This window comes from Poecilia mexicana, unplaced genomic scaffold (genome assembly GCF_051168715.1).
Source record: "Poecilia mexicana isolate PSO_F unplaced genomic scaffold, ASM5116871v1 scaffold_2, whole genome shotgun sequence".
Lineage (NCBI taxonomy): Eukaryota > Metazoa > Chordata > Actinopteri > Cyprinodontiformes > Poeciliidae > Poecilia > Poecilia mexicana.
The window spans coordinates 24,698,153-24,719,174 of NW_028263371.1; the positions used below are offsets into that span (position 1 = coordinate 24,698,153).

A 21,022-nucleotide genomic window follows, 5' to 3' on the forward strand; every position below is an offset into this window, starting at 1 on the left:
TGGCACAAATCTCAACACAATTATAAAAAATGATCCTGATCTGAAAATTGGGATGAAGAATCAACAAAATAAGTCTGTCACAGCAGTGTTGGAATATGTAGTTAAAAAAAAAAAAAAAGCTGCACAGCTGGTCTTTGTCTCCTCGATTCGGATAAACCAACAAAAACATCCATCGGGATTCCAGGCACACACGTGCTCCTCTTCGCACAGTGCCAGCAGATTGATGCGCATTAGGGGCCGGGCTCCCTCTGCATACACAAGTTGTTTTGGTGCTCCTGTTTTTCTAAACTCAACATGAATCGTTGCTTTTGTTCAGGTGGCCGAGGTTAAAGGTGCAATAATGAAACGAGGGCAGAGGAAAAGCAGCGATGGTTCTCACTGCACGATGAAACTGTCGGCTTGGTTTCAGGGTTCCTATGGATGCTCCAGGTCCTTGAAAGGGCTTGAGTTTTAATCAGGTGTTTTCAAGGTTTGGGAAGTGCTTGATATTCAAACTGCACAGTTTTGTAACGTTGGATTAAAAGCCTGAATTTGGAAAACGTTATTTACAGTTGAAACACAGACACTTTTCTTACTGACTGTTTTTCTTACTTGGAATAACAAAATAATTTTAAGTTACAAAATGCTAGAACATTTTAACATTGTTTTTTATTATTATTATTTCTTTAAAATATTTTTAAAAACGTTCAAAAATATTTTTAAAATGTTTTTGTAAATATTTTAAAATATCACAAAATACTTTTTAAATATTTGTAAAAATTTTGAAATATTTAAAAATACATTTAAAAACATTGAAATATTTTAAAATATTAAAAATGTTTTAAAATATTTTAAATATATGTCCAAATATTTTAAAAAATATTTTTTAATATTTAAAATTATTTTTTTTAGAATATTTAAAATTATTTTTTTAGAATATTTTAAAAAATATTTTTAAAAAATATTTTAAAATGTCTAAATATAAAAAATAGAAATATTTTAGAGATATTAAAAAATATATTTTTAAAATATCTCATTCATCTGTGTAATTTAAAAGGTTGGCTTATATTTTAGATGTTAAAAGTTATTAAAATGATATTTTTTGTTAAATTGGTGTTTTCTTCTCAGACTTTTCATGTGCGTTGGATGTGATTTCAAAACATAAATCTGAATACTTTGACTCTGCCTAAAATATACATTTTTCATCACAAAACATTATTAATAGAGGTAATAAATTATGTCATAAAACAGTAAATTAAAACTTTAGCTCCAAATGCTTGAAAAGACAAAACATAAGCCTGAGTACTTTGACCTGGAAGTAGATCTATCCAGAGGTCTGGATGATCTGCAGTTGGTTTAGTGGCTGTGAAATGACATGAACACCTTCAGGTTTCTCCATTAGTTCACAATAGAGCCGTCGTCTCCTGCAGACTCACCCGGGTAAACTCACTTTCTGGCTCGCTTGCCTCTTAAGCTTCTATTAGTGCGACTTTTCTCTTCCCTTTCTTCTCCGACGCGGCTGAAAAATAAAATTAGTAATGGCGCCGGGTGCCGCGGTCCAGAAATCAATGGATGTCATTTTAATTTCCTCATTTGTTCTCATTTACGGTGAGTCACCTGAGACTGCCGGCTTGATTGAAATGTGATCTCACTAAAGCCACCAGCGTCTTGTAATGCTCCAACAGCTGCAATATTGTCTCTGCCTATGTAATTCTCTCACACTTAATGTAATAGCAGCGCGGGACCCAGCCCAAAAAAGTATGAATTGCATTTAATTTAGCACACCACTTACCTCACTTCTGTGGAAGATCCAATAAGCCTGCTCAATGAGGCGCGGCCCATTATTGCAGTGATGCAACACTTGCCATGTGGTGCTGCGATGGGACGGGCTGCAGGCCTCTGCTGAGCTCGCAGACACACTTGATAAACTCTCTCTGCCTCAGGAAGAAACTCTCTGCTCACCCCGTCTTGGAGGATGTTCGCCCTGCAGCTCCTCTGTTTAAACACCTGACGGGGCGCTAACTGTTAGCTTTAAAACCTCACGGCTCACAGGTGTCCTCCGTCGGCTTTTCATGTTGCCGCTTGTGAACTTTTTGGATAAGATCCCCTTTGTGAATTGTTAAATATTATCGGGTTTGCAGTGCAACAGCAAAGAGAGAAAAGGCCGAGCTGCTGAATGCTAACAACAAAACAGAAGAACAAAGTGTAGCTGGCTCCTCGCTTTCATGATCTCATCATTTCTCCTCTGTCAGATTTAGTTTTTATTCAACTGAATTTTGTTTGTTTTGCCTTTTTCTTCTCTGATGTAGATTTCGACCCGTTACTGTTACCAAAAAACCACAAGTTTGCTCTTTGTTTCTTAAATATTTAAATGTAATGTATTGAAAGTGTCTGATTCTTAAACTCGATGTCTTTTTAAGTTACAAAAACAAAAATGAATAAAATGATCCATGCATGGCGACAGGTGGTTTGTTTCTGAACGCACTTCTGACTTGATTCTTTGAAAAAAAATATTTATTTCTTGCAAAAACAGACAAAATAATAACTGATAAGTTCTTACAATGTGGATGTAAAAGAGAGTTAACTTAATCTGATGCTACAAGTTCAAAACAACTCAATCTGGATCTACGGGGAACATTTATATCATTTATAAATTACAGGGGCCACAAATGGCCCTTGGGCCACATGTTGGAAACCCCTGGTGTAAAAGTTACTAAAGTAATCACATTTGAAAATTTAATAATTAAAGACTTAGCTTCCAGACTAGCTTAAGGACATGCTAACTGCTTAAAACACCTAAACTGATAAAATTTAATTTGACAAAATGCCAAAAGAATTTATGTCAAGTTCAAAATTTGAAGAAAACAAAATATCTATCATTTTGTGAAATTTCTGTGAGTCATTGTGTATTAAACTAGTTTCAGAAAGTTATTTTATAAGCTTTTCTGTTATTTTTTAAATAGATTTTTAAATAGATGTTGGTGCTGCAGCATTGTAATGATTAATCCTCTTTTCCCAAGATGTCTGCATAAAGCTGCAGGAGCGACGCTGCAGCCTCCGCTCCAGTCGCTAACGCTAACAGGCTTTGGCCAAACTTCCAGTCTGATCTGACAAAGTGAGCAATTGTTGCAGAAAAGCTTCCAGTCTTTTGATTTGATCAGGTCTGCCTCCAAACAGAAAAGGTCTGAGCGAGTGAGTGAAGCACCAAGCTGCTTCTTTTGGTGTTTTTCCTCCTACATGCCCATTTGTTTCTGGGGCAGCAGCTGTCCCCGGCCCAGAGGGGCTTTTAATTTAGCCTCTGGCATAAAGGTGTGCAGAGAGGGGTGATAATGGTGACATGCCTAGCAGAGACATTTACTTAAATGCCACAGACTGTCATGGGGCACACAAACACGAGCCTCCTGCCTCAGCCTTGTAGGAAGTGGAAATATATTGTCATGGGGTCGGCTTCTCATTCATGCCTCATTTTACCTCCAGCGTGCAGCTTTTCAGGAATTAGGCGTTTTTATTTTCAGCCCAAAAGCCATTCACTCTTTTAAATTTAAAGTTACGGTTTAACCAAAACACTGAGGCGTATCATTAAAAGGGACGGTTTCCTCACCCACAAATTTGATCTTAGACTTGAGCTGTGACAGAAAACCACCCACAGAAAAACATTTAGCATTTCAATCGAGAACAAACAGTGATACTCAAGAAACAAGTGTACGATTGATGAATAATAGTTGACATTTTTGATGACTCAGTTGCCAATTATCAAATTTTAACAGCTTACAAAACATTTTGCATGTTAGAATGAATAATTGTCATGAATAAAGTCGCCTTTTGTAAAAATGATTTAATAAAAAAGATACTTCTGTATAGTCTACAAGAAAAGGTACAAGACAAAGTTGTGACCAAAGTTTGCAGTGTCTCTTTAAATATAACCATGTTGTTGAGATGGAAATACTGAATATATTCTGGATAAACTTCAAGTGTTTACAATAAACCCAAAGCAGTATTTTGAAAAGCATTTATTGAAGTATGGTAAGTGTGACCATGTTGGATGTTAGCATTAGCATTAGCGTTGCTGAGCATGATTTAGTTTTTGATCAATCCTCCATCAATGTACCTTTGCAGCGGAGTCCAATGATTTTAAGATTTTCGTAGGATATTAATTTAAATCATTAATGTTCTGAGGTTTCTGTAAACTCTGCTTTCACCAGCAGTAACCTTGAGTTGGCAACAGACTCACATTTTGCATTCAGGCGTCGTATTTGTCCTGCTGGGTTTACTTTCCAGACCCTCAGTTTGGATGTGGTTTATTAGAGGATGAGGTTAAAGCTGGAGACGTTGAATGAAAGAAAATAAACAGCTGAAAATGTGGCTAATCCATAAACGATATGACTTTATTCAGGAGGAGCACAAGGACACGTTTTCCTTACACCCTGCAGCTCCGTGTAGAACATTGTGTCGTGTTGTGAGAATGCGGTACAGTTTATCTAAGTATGCACTTAGATAATCAACATACTTACATAAACTGTTTTCAGCCAGTGGTCCATCGTACAGAATTATAGCTGCTTATGTTTCCTTGGGGGACAATTATTGCTGTTGAGGACCAGACTGAGGGTCACGAGAGAACAAGCTGTGGTCCTTCAGCAAACTCTGAAATCTAATTTAAAAATTACTGCAAGTAGGAAAACTTGGTTTGTCAAAACACAAACTGGTTCAATGATTTTGCTTTATTGAGAGTATTTGTGTGCTTAAGGAAATGTAGGAGTGTCTGTTCTGCACAGGGAGCAGTAATTCAGGAGTTAATCTAAAATCCATAATGTCGCAATCTGATGACTCACAGGTTGATGAAAGAGGATGAAAGTATTTTTGATTTAGTTTGTAGAGAAAATAACTGATTACACTTGAAATAAGACAAAACTAACTTACAAATTACCTTTTAGAAATATATAGATTCTTGTTTTAACCCTTGTAGACCGAACACGTCGGCGATGATCCAGCCAAATTTGCATTGTAAAAATATCTTATTAGTGAAACAATCTGCCAATAGAGCTCGTACTTTTTCATCAATATTAGGAAATTAGTCACTTAACACCAACTCAAAAGTTTTGTTTTGTCTCATCTCAAGTCTATGAAGATATTTGGTCTATAAACTAGACTAAAACTTCTTGGTCACCTCAACTTGTGCGACACCATGAATTTTAAATTAATGCAGGAACTTCTGAAGAAGAAGAGACCAAAACTACTTGGTAACATTTCGTATTACTGCTGTGCAGATAGGAGTGACGTAATCTATTCGGATGTTTGTGAAAGTTGTAAAAGTCTGGTCACCAAAAAGTTAGTGATTCAGATTAAAACTATAAATGTCTGCTGGTAACTTTCCAAACCCGGCTCTGCCACGGCCGTGCTAACAGGAATCAATGCCCAGTCCAGTTTTTCAGACAAAGACGCCTTTAAAGTGGCGGTCACGCCTCAGCAGAGGTGAAGCCCAAAGAAGCTCTGCTGCAACATCAGTTAACTTCTCAGCCTTTCTTCCTCCTTCGTCCTCCGGCAGAAACAGAAAAGAAAAACAGTATTTATGCCTCATTTTTCTCCCACCGGTTTGTCTGTATCCCCCGGCGCTGCAGCAGAGAACAATAAACAGTTTGCAGCTGATTGATAAAACATCTAGTCTGTTGCGCTCATTGACAAACTCGGGCCTCCCAGCCATCTCTTCTGTCTCTTTCTACTTGTGCTGTTTGACCGTTTCTCGCCTTTAGAGTTGATGAAGTTCCCAGGTGTCGCTAAACTCACAACCTGGGGCAGAGATTAAAGGAGAATTTAGCTACAGAAAAACTTATTTAGTGTTATTTTTTTAACCTTTTCTTTGAATACACAATTTTCGTTCCTCTTTACGTCCAAAGATCTTTTAGTTTTCTCTAAATGAAGTGTTTCAGAGGAAGTGTTAGCCGTCCTGATTAGCCATGTTTCTCTTCTGATGCAGCTTGTCTGCTAGCGCTGCGACTGCTTTAACCAGTCATGCAGAACATCTGAAAGCAGGACTGAATTAGCTTACTGTACGCTTCCCCCCGATGTAAAGCCATAAATATTAATGAACCACTTCATAAAAGTGTGTTTTTTCCAGCAAACATGCAGCGAATGAAACTCCTCTGACCCTCAGGAGCGCCTGGCCTCCAGTGTACCATCAAAGCGGCCGTAGATGAGAGCGATGGCATATTGACTAAAAGCGGGCCACCCACTGAATGGCTAATCAACCCAAGGGCGAAACGGCCTGGCGTTGAGAAGAATGCTGAACATTTCAGGGGTTTATCTGGAAAAGAAGAATCGTGGAAGTGGAGAATTAAGTTTGATTTGGTGGAAAGTTGACACAACGAGGTAATTTTGAAGTTTAATCCTGTTCTGAGTTCAGTCCGTTTGTGTCGGAGTTCTGGACTCTAATGAAACAAGACGGAGCTCAGGTTTCCCCTGAGGCGGACATGTTCCGAAACTCGACACCAACTCCAGTTAAACTAAAACAATAGTTTGACATTTTTTATAAAAACACAAAAGCTCACTAAGTAGGTTCAAGTGGAAATATCTTAGTAAGTTTTCAACAAGAAATATGAGCTTGTTTTAAGTCTAAATATTTATGAAAAAAGTACCATCTCTAGTGGCAGATTATTTAACTTAAAACAAAAACTTTACAATGTTTTAGTGAAATAATCTGCCAATGAAACAAGTACTTTTTCAACAGTATTATGGTTTTATTGAAACAAGCTCATATTTCTTGCTGAGAAATTACTTGTAAATTAGTTTAAGATGAGTTATTTACACTAGAAACTGGACCAAAAATATTTAGTAAAATTGCCTCAAAAGTTGGTTTTCATGCATTTTTGTGCCGTTTTAACCAGATATCATACTGTTTCCTTGTCAAGAGGAAACTTTTAACTTCAGGAAAGTTTTTATAGGATACTGGCAGCAGCAGATTATAAAGTAATTTTCTGAAAGCTGTGTTTGTTCTGCAGACCCAAACTCAATAAAATCAGTCGTCACTGGTTGTGATTTTTATAAAACCAAGAGATTCGCAAACATCATATGAAATCCCTGTTAAACCTTTTCCAAGCCATCAATTATTTTTGTCTTAGTCGTAATATTTTAAGTCAAAACAGAAAAAAGCGTTCTAATTTCCCAGTAGCTTTCCTCAACACATTCACCTAATTGTTGGCTCACTCACTCTCAAACCAGAGCCTGCAATTTTCCTTTCTTCTGCTGTCAGTGGAAACCACCGCTTGTGTCCGTCAATATTTCTTCAAGTACTTTTTCTTGACATAAATCACAATGAGGTAAAGAGTATAAATACTTATTCATATAAATAAAAGCTGGCTTGGTTCCAGCGCTAATCCAGAAAGCAACATTTTCAGTGGTTTTTCAGAGGATTTCACAACTTTTAGCCCATTAGCCTGTAAAGGAAAACAAATTTTGGAGCTTTTTAAATCAGTCCAAGCAACTTGTCACCTTTAAAACGTGATTACAGTGTTTGTTTAAGTGTGTGTTATCTCCACCGATCGTCTGAAGTTTGAAGGATATGACTAATGCATGAAGAATTCATGAATCTTGCCAGATTCCTGTTGGATGCGTCCAGCCTGTTGCCGGTTTGCTCGTTTGAAGTCTCTCAGCTTGGCAGCGTCTCATTAACGCTTCAGCGAGGCGCGCTGACGCCTGAGGACGACACTGGAGAACAGCTGCTGCTGGAATCAATGGTTTTGATCAGAGATTAGCTCATTTTCAGCCTGGTGAAGCTTCATTCTGCTCTAATGTTTGGGCTCTTCCTGCTTTCTTACTATGAGGTGGTTTCAGAATCACCAAAGAAGAGATTATGTGATTAAAAATCTGAACAGGTCATTTTAAGAACATAAGAAAAGGGGATGTGTTCTCCAGATTTGACGTGGCTATGTGTCTCATTGAAGAGTGAAAGGAAGCTACAGACTGCAGCTTTTACTTTGAAAGGATAACCTTGATTATTAGGTGGTACGTTTTGGATTATTATGGGATGTTTGATTCATAATCTGTTCATGTTAGCCGCCACTTCATAATAACAAACCCCATGTTAAGCGGATCATTCAGGAAACAAAATAAACGTAGCTTAGCTGCTAAGCTAGCTGCAATATTATGAGTAGAGTTGGGTAGTAAAAGTAAAAAATGTACTTTTAGAAGTATTTTTATTATGCTGTACTTTTTACTTTAACTTCAGTAATTTCATTATGAAGTATTTCTTCTCTTGAGTAAAATTTCTGGATTTTCTTCCCACTGAATGAAAAAGAAACATGTTTTAACCAAAAATTCACCAGACACAGATACACAGCTGCAGTTTTTGTTAAAGTTTAATCAGTTTTTTTATTCAAAGAAACCGATTTGGACAACAATTATTTTGTGTTATTTTGTTATTTTTTGTTACTTATATAAATTATTGTCAATTTTTATCTTAAAACACCAAAATTTCCATCCATCCATTTTCTTTACACCCTTGTTGCTCGTCTGACGAGTATTAGGTGATAATTTGATCAGTTACTCAGGACTTGATTCGACTTTTTACCAAATACTTTTTTACTCTTTACTTCAGTAAAATATCTGGGTACTTTACCCACCTCTGATTATGACTTACTTCCTGCCAGAAAAATCAAAATAAAAGCACTTCCTGTTATGTTTGTTCTCAAACTTACTTATATTTTGTCTCTTTGATTTTCTTGTAACTTACACCCTAAATTTAAACGTCTTTACCATTTAGAATTGAGAACAAAAGCTTTAAATGTTGATTTAAAATTGTTTCCTAATGTTATGAAAATAATTAGGACTTTTAATCTAACTAAATATTTAGACATTACATGATTATTTCAATTTGTGAGTTGCACACAGTCACTCAAAATTGAGGAAATCGTAACACCTCTTAGCAAGCGTCGCGCATGACGGTGGAGGATTGATTATTGTTTTGCAGTCACATTATTAATAATTATTTTAATTCTAATAAATTTGTCATCATAAGTTCAAAGTTTTATTTGATTTTTGTGGTTGTCGTTTAACTAAATTTTTAAAAACACTCCATCACGTCAGGTTAGACAAAACACAAAACAAAATTAAATTTCCAGCGCAATTACATCCTGCTTACCGTAATGTGTTGTAATGGGTTGCTGTGTACCGACCGAGATGCATTATTTGTTTAATAACGACAGATAGCAGGCTTTCTCACCGACACCTGGCATTATTAAGGCTTTGCACTGAGCCGATTCCCTCACACTGTAATCAGATTTCATTATGCAGATGGTGCAGGAGGAGCTGCAGTTTGGTCTGACTGATATTCCCGTCCTGAAGCTGCAGCCTGAGCTTCGCTCACGGCTCCGTTTCAGAGGAAAGGGATCGTTTCTGCCTTCCAGGAGCAAAATGCAAGCAGGAGTTTGGTGATTTTTAGCGTTTAAGGATAAGAACAAAAAGAAAGAAATTAGTGTTTTGTTTCTCAGGTTTGTTTGAAAAGACATTAAAGCAACAGTTTTGTCTTTTTAATTACTTTCAGGCACAATGAGTTCTTTTACTTTAAGTCAACCTCACTTTTTAGAGTTGCCTCTGAAAAATAGATTAATTTTGGTCTAAATTATAACTTTTTGTTACTTCTGTTCTTTTTATTTAATGTTTTTATGACATAAAACATTTCGTTGCTGAAATGTGTTGTACTAATAAATTTGACTTTATGACATTTTTGTTTGAATGCCAAAGTGGATTTTAGTATTTCTATAAAAAATACTGAAAACCATTGACTATTTAGACTTTCTTAATTATAAGAGCCACATTTTTAAAAAGTGAAATAATTGAATTATTTAAGAATTATGTGCCTTTTTTGTTGTTGCTGATGTTGTGGCCTGTTAAGTATTTGACGAATTATTTGCAAAATGATTCTAAATGTATACAAGTGGTCGAAAACCTTCTTCTTTATGTATTTATTTGTTTTGTTTAAGGCCTCCTGCTGCGATTAAGAAGAAAAGGCAGCTGGAAGAAATTGGTGTTTATATTTGAATTTTGAATGAAGTCAACCTGGTTATTTTTAAAAGTAAAGTTAAACACTATTTTTGAATCCAGAAACTCCTCAGAAACGACTGACATTCTCTATTTCTTTCTTTTTTGGTGCTAATTATGACGCGATCGTAGCCATGACAGATGTTTTGTTTGGTTTTCCAGCCCTCTGATAAAAACCAAACACAAAAATCTTCTGTCTTTGGTTGAATTGCTCCTCCAGCTGCAGTTGCTCCAGCGTCGGCCATTTTTCTGCACATCATAATCATCCCCCACCCAGCCGAGGCAAACTGGAGAGAGTAAACATCCAGAGCACCACTAAGCTGCTCCAAACACGCTTAATCACTTCTTGAGATTGGGAAGGGTGGCAGCAGTGGGAGCAGAGGCGCAGCGTAAATATGTGCTGGAGAAATGGGTTGATTTGCTTCATTTACATTCAAGCGCCATGAAGTTGTCGTTCCCTTGTCAGCGCGACGGGGAATAAAGATGAGAGCGAGGTTGCTCTCGCCTTGGTCTCCTTCTGTTGGTTGATAAAACGACAGGCGGCAGTTGACTGGGTGACAGGGACTCCCTGCGTGTTGCTGACAGCCCTCACCCAGCGCCGTTGATAAAGTCATCAGGGCCTCTGCTGTAACAATGCTGCTGTTTGCAGATTAGCGAGACACGCTGTATTTACAGTATGTGGCTCATGTAATAGGAATGTCGCTTCTACTCACATAAAATACACCGAAAGACATGCAGTTGCTGACATGGATAATTATTTCCTGCATCATATAGACCGTCACAGCGTGACGTCACATCCCCAGCTTCTTCCTAGAGGGCAAAAAGCTGCTCGCTAACGATGACTAGCCTTGGTTTTAGCTGTTCAGTTATCGATATAACGTGTGATTTATAAAAGAAAAGGGGAGGCAGTGTTTGCTACTAATATTCAACACTGCAATAACAACAAGGTCAGGAAAAAGCTTTAATTAAGGAAAAAACATAGTGCAAGGGACGGAAGTAATTTAGCTATGCTAGCTTGACTATGACAACCATAACATGTAAATGTGCTGTGAAATTTGGTCTTTTGCTTTAGTTATAAATCAAAAAAGGCGACCAAAACACACCAACTCTGACAGATCATCAGTGGAGTTGTGCTGTGTTGGATTAGCTAATATCATCGGTAGCTAATGTACCACTGATGTGTTAGATTGGCTAATAGCATCCGTAGCTAATGTACCACTGATGTGTTAGATTAGCTAAAGCACCAGCAGCTAATGTACCACTGATGTGTTAGATTAGCTAGTAGCATCGGTAGCTTTGTGTTTATTCCACAACAATTCGAATAAACCTTGTGGTTCCTGAGATGTAAGGAATTCCTCAAGGCTGTGTCTTTGGCCACAGTAATCTTTTATTTATTCTGCTAACTGAGCCATTCTTTAACCAGAAAAATGTTCCTTTCCATCTCTTTGAAGTAGCCGTTTCAGTATAAAATTACATTTTCCCAAAGGTAAAAATGATATGCACCTTGGAAAGAAAATAACATTCATGCTGCATATCCTTCAAACTCCTAATCTAACAACCACCGGACTGAAGTGTCTCTACTGAGCCACAGAAATCGGCCTGACATGATCAGCTCAGGTCTTGTGAATGAGACAGGAAGCAAAAACTCTCTGTTTTCCTCTGATTCGAACACGTTTCCGTCTCGTCTCCGTTCGAATGGATTTAACCGAGCATTTCGGAAGCAGAAAACAACATAATCGTTTCACGTCCCTGTGTTTTCACCAAAGCTGGGTCAAAATGTCAACTGAAATCCCCGTGGGAATTACAAACATCCGCAGCATTTCCAGGAAGTCCCAACAGATTGCTAACAATGCCAGCTTGTTGTCTTATTGCTGTTTCCTGCATATGTGATCAGAAGGTGTTTATACGGCTTCATGAAAACTGACATTTCTTGCAGAACATTTAGTTTTTGTCCCATTACCTCGGCAGAATGTGTGACTCCTTGTTCCTGTCTGTGCAGTTCCTCCATCGCTATCGGTCTTCCAGCAGTCCTTCAACGCCACAGCCGACTACCAGGAGTCAGTCACCTTCACTTGCATCACTTCAGGATCTCCTGATCCTCTGGTCACATGGCACAGGTAATGCCTTTTATACTTTTTGTTCATAGAAAAGAGTTGAAACAGAAAAAAAAAAATCAAACTTAGCGTTAAAAGTAAAGGAAAGTAATCAAATTTCTTTTCCTTTAAGAGTGAATATTCAGCATTGCCTCTGATTGAAATATCGTAATATGGCTCGTAATTATGAGATTCTGCTCCACATCATCAAACTTGCATCTTTTTTTTCATTAAAAAAAAGGTGCATTTACCCAGTTTATGATCCTGAAAATATTTAAAATTTACTTCAGATGTGTCTATTTCTCATAAAGTTTTCATTTTTAATTTAGTTTTTTTAAGCATTTTCCAGGACATACGCCATTTTGATTTGATCCAACAACCTTCCACTATGCCCAGGGTTTCCCCCAGTGTATTATAAGCCTGGCGGGCCACCAGGCTTTACTTGGGCCCCAACCAGGCTTAGCATTGTTAATTCTTTAGGGGTTTTTAAAATAATTGCCCTTTTTTAAGACTTTATAGTTGGTGTTTAGGTATTAATCTTCCAAAATTGTATAACTATCAGGTGATATTTTCAAATTTCCTGCCAACTTTAAACATTCTTAACTCAAAAACATGGCCGCCAGCCGTAGCGCCCTGAGCTCTGGGCTTAGCAAGTTTTCTGGGGGAAACCCTGCATGTCATTTAAAGTTCATGAACATAAACTGAATCCGTACAGTTTCTACTATCACTCTTGTCTTTTACCCATAACTCACACACTCTAGATTCAGTATTTTCAGTTGCAGACAACAAAGATATCATGTCGCAGTTCCAATTAAGGAATCTGCAATCCGCCCTCACACATCACCTCCAACAGCTGCAGAAAAAGATCAAATGTCAAACAGCAGCGGTGCGAGAATTTGCACCAGAAGTAGTTGACTCTCTGCTATCCGCTCTTCTCTCCAACATCCAGCAATTAGCTCGCTCCCACTCAGCAGGCAATTGTGACAAGCTCTTTGCACCTGGGCATCTGTTGATAGCACTTTATGGGGATTCAATTGTAGGTCATATTGTTTTCCCTGCACCATCTTTTTCTGTTTTCTGTCATTCTGCCTTTCGTCTAAACGGAGCACAGAGGCGGTGTTTCCTGCAACTATTTTCATCGCTGCGAACTGTAAAGATGTCACAAACAGTTGTAACTGTGACACGCTTCGCTGCTCCGGCGGGTTTCTCTGCGACTTGTTTTACACGCGGTGCCAAAGTGAACAGAAATCGATGGTTCTCTGGAAGAAAACAGTCAAAAAAATGAAGCGTTCTTTAGAAACTCACTGCAGGCGAGATTTAATTTGATGGAAATGGTTAAAATATCAAAAGCTGTAACTTTTTCTTTCCTTTCTTCCACATTTTTAGGCACTAATAGCAAAGACGCATCAATCCTTTTAACAAATTCACCTTTTACCACATTAGAATAATCACATTAGAAAATCCAACCTTTACTTTGAGTCGACTAATTAAGTGCAAGAATTTGCAGGGTTTTAGCACCTACGCTAGTAATAATTTACACATGAAACCTCTTTTGTCAAAAGGACAACATTTAATCTTCTCCAGTGATATTTGGAAATATTTGAGCATGCATTATGTGATCTTTAACCATTTCTCTCACCCTCTCTCCATCTCATCAAACTTGTGTTCAGGATTCAAGTTTAAGATTCTGCTGTTGAAGAAATTAAAAAATACATTTGTTTATTTATTTAAATGTATTTAAGTCTGCTGATATGTAAATTAATCTTTGAAAATAATCCACTCCATTTAACAATTTCGTAATAATCTTCGACATGTTATGAGTAAAGTCCATTTTTATATTTGTGATGGTAGGACAGAACCAGTTTATTGCTTGTGGATGAAATTAAACGCTAATTTTAGCAACTTCGCAACCAGAAAATGTTGCTCTATTGTCCCAACTTTGAGCTTTGAGTCTGGTGAGTTTTTTGGTTAAAACATGTTTGTTTTTCATTCAGTGGGTAGAAAATGCAGAAATATTAACTCAAGTAAGAGCAGAAATACTAAATAATAAAATTGCTGAAATAAAAATACTCCTAAAAGTAAATTTCTCCTAAAAAGCTACTCAAGTAAACGTAACTCTGCCGTTAATGGATGACAGTCTGACTCAGTGACAGATTAATATTGCTGGTTTGAATCCAGTCACCTCAGGCTATATAGCATAAAATTTAATCTTTTGGTTTTTATTTTCCTTTTTATACTCCAGCCTCTCCCATAAAATCTGACTTGTTAACTTCTACTGAAAAATAAAAGGCTCTGAAAAAATATTTGGGCTCTGTCCTGTTGATGTAATCACTCTGCGGCTTGTTTGACTGCCGCTAATCCAGGTGCTACATATTCTGCTCCGCATTAGTATTCCACTAATCAAACAAAAGCCATTTTAGCGGTAGATAATCAGCAGGCCCACTGACTGGAACAGTGGAGGTGTGTTTCCAGCCTGCAGGTCGCTCACACTCTTCACCAGCAAACAAAGAAAACGTCTTTGACGCCAACAACAAATCACAACCCAATTTAGTTTCTGCTTCTGATCTCGCGCCTCCCAGCATATTCCAGCCTCACAGCTGCATTTCCTGTCAGAGTGAGGCTTCACCTCGTCCGCTGAGCATCTTTGGTAATAGACTATCTGTCAGCAGTCAGTCAGTGTAATGACATCCACTGCTGCGGCGCGTCCTAGACTGTCCACTGCTACGATGACGCCTCTCTTCATTTCCTCTCTGCCTCGTAAAGTTATTATTACTTTGCTTTGGTGATTCCTCCGCCGACTTTAAATGAGGTTTTTCCTACCAGACGAGAAGGTTGGCTTTGTTTAGAAACACGTATAGCTCTATACATATAGATTCAACTACACATGTAGGTAAGTTTTAGGCTTGTCCAGATGGAAATACATATTAGTTTACATGCATCCAGCTATGCTGAAAAAATGAAGTTTACCCTCCTTTAATTGTTTTGTTTTAGTGACGAAATATTTTTTAAAATCTAATATTAGAAGGTTTTTATGCATTTATTAAAACCTGAACTTGAGTACTCTTATTTATGAAAAAAAATAGAAAACTTTGTGTGAAAAACTATTCATCAGCTTATAGAACCACCTGTTTTATATAATTGGTTGAGTTCATTAAGGTTGGATAATAAATCAATCAATAGATAATGCAACTGTTAGATTAATCAATAATTTCACTGAAATTATCCAGAAACGCACAGCATTCTGGGAAATGTAGGCAGAGGAAAGACTTTAGTCGCTCAACTTCATGGCTAGCTAAGCTACGTTGGTGGAAACAACTAACTCTCACTCCATGGTTACCTAGCAACTCACTCATGCTTTGGTTACCTAGCAACAACCTACTGAGCAGTTTCATGTTTCACCACTGTGTCTTATAATGCTGCATTCACACCAAACGGGATTTGAACGTCTGGTTTACATTCAAAGTCTATGTGGAGGCGCGTCGAGGGCGTGATTGAAGCATTTCGAGCGTCTGACGCTGGAGTTGGAAAATCTGAACTTTCGCCTCTCAATGCAGAGCCTCAACCAATCAGAGAGTCTCCTCTATGTAACGTAGTGACCTGTAGTTGGTACAAAAACAGCGCTGACTGCGACCGTCGTCAGCGCCCAGCCAGCTTGTGAAACTCACAAAACCTCTGAATTATCTGGTGAATTCAAACATGTCCGATGGCCACATCTTATCGATTTCAGTAAATAAAACCCAGACACTCTCAATATTTCATCCGCCATTGTTCAAAGTAACTGGGAGACAAAAAAAGGCAAGAGACTCATCCTAACACGTCATTATCAGCTGTTGACGTTGTTTGTTCAATAAAAACTGAACAGAAAAAGTTCAGCAGAGACATCTGAGCCGTTGTGACAGCAGAAGCTTTTCACTACATAATATTTTGGTGCAGCTCTCTCAATCTCATTCTCCATAATACAGAGAGACTGGTAACGGGAAACAACGGCTCATCCCGACGAGCGTCTAGAGCGATTTTGACACATCTGATGCTCATCTAGAGCAAAATGTCAAATGCACACGCGTGTTTTTGACGTGCAAAGTGTGTTTGCTGTGATTGCAACATTACTGCTTAAAAGTAAAAACAACACACTCTGGTTGAAACCAAAAAGGTCATAGCATCAGTTTGTCAGAAAGTCAGATATTTAAAACAAAACCAAATAATTACCAACATCGATTGAGATGAAACACTTTTACTGCGATACGTTTTTCAGCCGTATCGAAATAGTTTGTAGACATGGACAGAAGATGCTTCAGGAACGTCATTTATATCTCGTCCAAAAAAGTTTTGAGATCATTCACTCAGTGACTCATTTTATGATGTTTTTGTCTAAATCTGCTCCAGAAATTTGACATTTTCCCCCCCCATAAAATCCGAGTCTTACCCCTGTGGATTACACGGCTGGTTAAACAGCCACAAATAAACAAGCGGGGGAGGCAGCAAACCTGCTTCTCACCATTGTGCTTCTGCTTGGAAGCCTTAATATAGACATGGATCAATTTAGCTGCTTGTTTCTTTCCCCCTGATTAATTTTCCAACAGAGTCCAATGTGAAAAAGACATTAAGTCAGCAGAGCTTTCAGTGCGTCAGAGGAGCGATTTTAGAAAGTGCTGCAGTCCAGAGGTGACTGTAGACAAATTTGAGAGAGGATATTTTTGTTTTATGAAGTGCAGAAGGTCTGAAGGTGTTAGTTTGTGTGTTTGTGCAGGAAGGGGCAGCAGCTGGAGCCTTCAGAGAAGTACATTTTCAGCCAGCTGGAGGGCGGACGCAGCATGCTGACCATCCGAAACATCCGGCAGGCTGACGGAGGAACGTTCTCCTGCAAGGCCTCCAACAAGGCCGGCTTCCAGGAGAGAGAGCTTCTGCTCAAAGTGTTCGGTGAGAAAGTCAACAGTCACTAAATCTGCAATGTTTACATGTGTTAGAAACCAGTAAAAATCTTTACGTTGTCTCCTCAAGAGAATGAGATAAAAATGTATTAACCAAAAGAGTTGATTGGTTATTCAGAGTGTTAATAAAATAACAAGAACTAGTTTTAAATTTAGTTAATCTGGGTTCAAATGAACTGATTCACTGTCTGAAGATTCTGAATTTATATGTAATTTGCATAATGTTCAGATTTGTTTTTACAAAGTGCATTTTATTCTTGTCAAATTTCCACAGCAGTTAATTTTTATCATTAGTTTATTTTTGTCCTTTTAATTGTTATTCTTCACTCAAAACAGTAATAATGAATGACTGCGACAAAAATGGAGAAGAAGCACTTTTTAAATACTTCTGCAGCCAAAATATATATACATAATATATAATTTTGGTCATAAACAGGGTAAACACCACAATGTTTCTCTTTAATGAAAAGAAAATTAGTTACAAAATCTTCAATCATTTAAATTAAGAATTGGCTACTTGCCTGTATGTTGGCATAAGGGGAAACTTAAAACTAACAAGATTTATCTGCAGTTTTATTGCTGCGTCTTCATACATAAGTAGTAAAACAGGAGTGGAAAATAACTATTAATTGCTTCTATTAAACTTGTTAAGATAACGATCACCTGTTGGAGTCTTTGTTAGTGTTGCTCGTACAAATGACCCAAAGTCTTCTGGAGAGAAATGTTGAGGGCACAGATTAGGTCCGACTCTTCGTCTTTGTTTTATGTAGGAAATTATCCAGATTCACTTCACTTTTGTCTTTCTGTTTTAAATTACAGCTAACAGTGACACAGTGTGACATTATTTAAAATTACACCAGTCAAACGCAATAATGATAAAGTTAGTAGGAATATTACAAAATATTTAGGCTAACATGTTCAACTAATCGTGGGTCACTTTAAAGTTTGAGATGAAAACCTTCTTTTAGTTTAAAGTTCTTAAGAATGTGAGCGCCACTCATTTAAATTCCAACATATTTTTCATAAATTAACTAAAACATAAAAAACAGGCAGTTTAAACCTTTATTTTTGTTACTTATATTAATGTATTTGAAAAAAACATAGGAGTTTAAATCAAATAGGCTGCATAAGGCCAACTTTATTGTTATTTATTAATCAACCATACAAACTAAAATAGAGTAATTCTTCTTTCCTTTCCTGTTATCTGGTGTATCTCCAGCAAATCCAGATGTAATAGCATTATCCATTACACTGAGGAGTGTTTTATGTCCATCCATAAAGTTTTATGGTGAGGATGCTCACAATCTTCTTTTATCCTAAAACGGTTTTTCAAAACCGTCAGAGTCCAAAAATGGCCGCCAGCCCACACCACCACCAACGGCTGCTGCAAAGAAATATCTCATTTATCGTTTCAAATTTCGACCAGTTCGCATAAATACAAAAAAAAATCAATTTCTAATTTCATGAACCTGCTGGCTATTTGCTCTGATATTCCTCTCGCGGAAATATGTGGAGAAACGCTGGTTCGTCAAAATGCGCATTTTAATGGGGGAAAGCTAAGCAGCAGGGAGGAGCTCTCCTTTTTGACTGCACTGTAGGGAAATGCTGTTGTAAGTTAGTTTTATTACTCCTGACCGCAAAGGCGGAAAGAAAACGGGTCATTTACTGTAAATTAGACGAGATATTTGAGGTGTGTGCGCTTTTTGTTCACCATAATAATCTGACACACCCTACACCGTTAAATTAGTTTCTGAGCACTTTCTGTGGATGTTTGAGTTCTCCTTATTCTTATTCCACATGTGTAAACGTTAGCGCTGACATCTGGGCGCAGAGTCTCTTCTGAAGCAGCCCTTGAGCTGTAAATGAGAGCGTTCTGTCAGTCTTCAGGGATTATTCCAGCTCGTCTTGCTTTCAGGCTCCTGAGTCGTGTGTGTCTGAAAGAAACAAATCCACACAGTGAGGGAATATCTACATGCACAACACCTCTGGGTTAGACATGCCAGCAGCGTGGCTTCAGGGATGTCTCAGTTCCCACCTCAACTTGGTCCATGCTGAAACTTACTAAAATATTATGCAGATAAAAAAAAAATGACGTTAGCAACTTGTTAACTTTTTCTTCAGGCTGAAAATATTACCTGCAGGTTTGGATTGTTCGATTACTAATGTGATTTATTTCACAACCAACTGAAATAAGATAGACTTTGTTTTTATTTTCAATAACAACAGTTATCCTAAAACTCAAGATTTTACATGCTAACATGTTAGCATGCTAGCATTAAGTGCAATTTACTCAAATATAGCAGGTGTATTTATTTCAACAATTCTTTGCTTGTTTCTCTAGAGGTAAATACCTTCCAGCTAAATGGGAATGGTAATGAGAATTAGCTCAAATTGCTAGGTTAAAGCTAGCTAAACTATACCAGTTGCGAACATATTAATCAACTAATGAAACATATTCAAATTATATGCTGATTAAATTAACTATTAACTTTTTCTTCAGGCTGAGCAAATTAAAATAAATTTGGATTGTTCAATTACTAAGTTTTATTTAACAACAAACTGAAATAAGACAAGATTTCATGGCTTTGTTTTATGATTTTGCTACAGCTACATCTTTTGTCTTTCATTCTCAGCCTAAAACCAAACATTTTTCAAGCTAACATGTTAGCATGGTAGCATTAACTGAGTTTGCCCAAATACAGCAAGAACTGCAGGTTTATTTATTGCAGTGATTATTTCCTCTTTTTTTCTAGAGATTAATGTTTTTCAGTTTAAAGTGAATGATAATGAGAATGTTTAAAAATTAACTTGTTTTTAATGTCAAGATGGGAAATTGAGAAGCTATCTGTTAGCTTGGTTAGCTTAGCAGGTCTCTTGTAAATAAGAAATCCTCAAGAGATTCTACTGTATAAATCAAGGTTTAATACTATTAATATTAGATTGAAACATTAATCTACATCAAATTTTAACTGGTTGCCCAACTAGTGAAACTTATTCAAATTTTATGCTGATAAAAATTAAAATCTGTTAGCAACTTGCTAATTTTTTCTCCATGCTGAGAAAATTGAAAGGAAGATTTGCATAGTTTGATTACTAATGAAGTAAGACATAAAATATTTTTTTAATGATTTTACTAAAGCTCCTTTTGCCTAATTTTCTCATTGTAGCATGTTAGCATGCTAGCAATACATGAGGCATTGCTGCACCCTCGAATATAGCAAACATTTGTACATTTAACCCAACAATAAATCAAATACAATCAGTTCCTGTGGTGATGTTTATTGGATTAAAGTCCAGATACTATAAATTCAGGAACTTGGGATAACTACGCCATCATCTTGTCCTTAAAAAGTGTCCTTAATTAGCCGGAAATGTAGATTTTTGATGTTACAAGATGAAGGAATGATTTTGTCAGTTTTAGACTCAAAAGATTTTACTTCATTTTTCTGTTAGAGTAGAAAATGATGCACTTCTCTTTATACAGGTAGGTGTGTCTCTCTTTATATTTATGTCCACTGGACTCAATTAGCAGTAAGATGCAGAAAGGTAGACGCACCACGGCTCAGTTTCAGGAGGAATTACAAAGGATCTGAATATTAAATGCACTGCTAGGATTTATTTTCTTCCCCCAGCAGCAATCAGGAGAAATTCATCATAGCGGCTTGGGAGATTTATCTCTGCAGACAAAATCAGAGTGTTCTGCCACTTTTTCTCTTACGGTTTCGCCAGTGGTGCGTGAAATACAATATCTGGTTTTCGCATCACGACATTGTTCTCCCTTCCTCTTTTTTTCCTAATGAGTGGAAACATGACACACAATCCAAGGATCAGCATAAGACAAAAGAGCAAGGAAAGTAAACAACATCAGTTTTCAGCGGTTTTAAATAAACCGAAAAATGTAGATGATGTAGCAGAACGGGCCCAGCGGTGGCTTTTATCATTAGAGCCTGTTGGCTATTAGCGGTGGATCCAGCAGGGAGAATCTGTGCTGAC

At 37.3% G+C, this 21,022-nt stretch overlaps 1 protein-coding gene across 1 annotated transcript in view; it reads left to right on the top strand.

The window, feature by feature from the left end:
- Positions 1 to 21,022, top strand: part of ncam2a (neural cell adhesion molecule 2a) — an 85,310-nt gene that overhangs the window by 17,483 nt on the left and 46,805 nt on the right. Inside the window, exons 6-7 of the mRNA XM_088008086.1 lie at positions 12,008 to 12,125; positions 16,849 to 17,018. Coding sequence (XP_087864212.1) covers positions 12,008 to 12,125; positions 16,849 to 17,018 — 288 coding nt within the window. The remainder of the gene's footprint in view (positions 1 to 12,007; positions 12,126 to 16,848; positions 17,019 to 21,022) is intronic.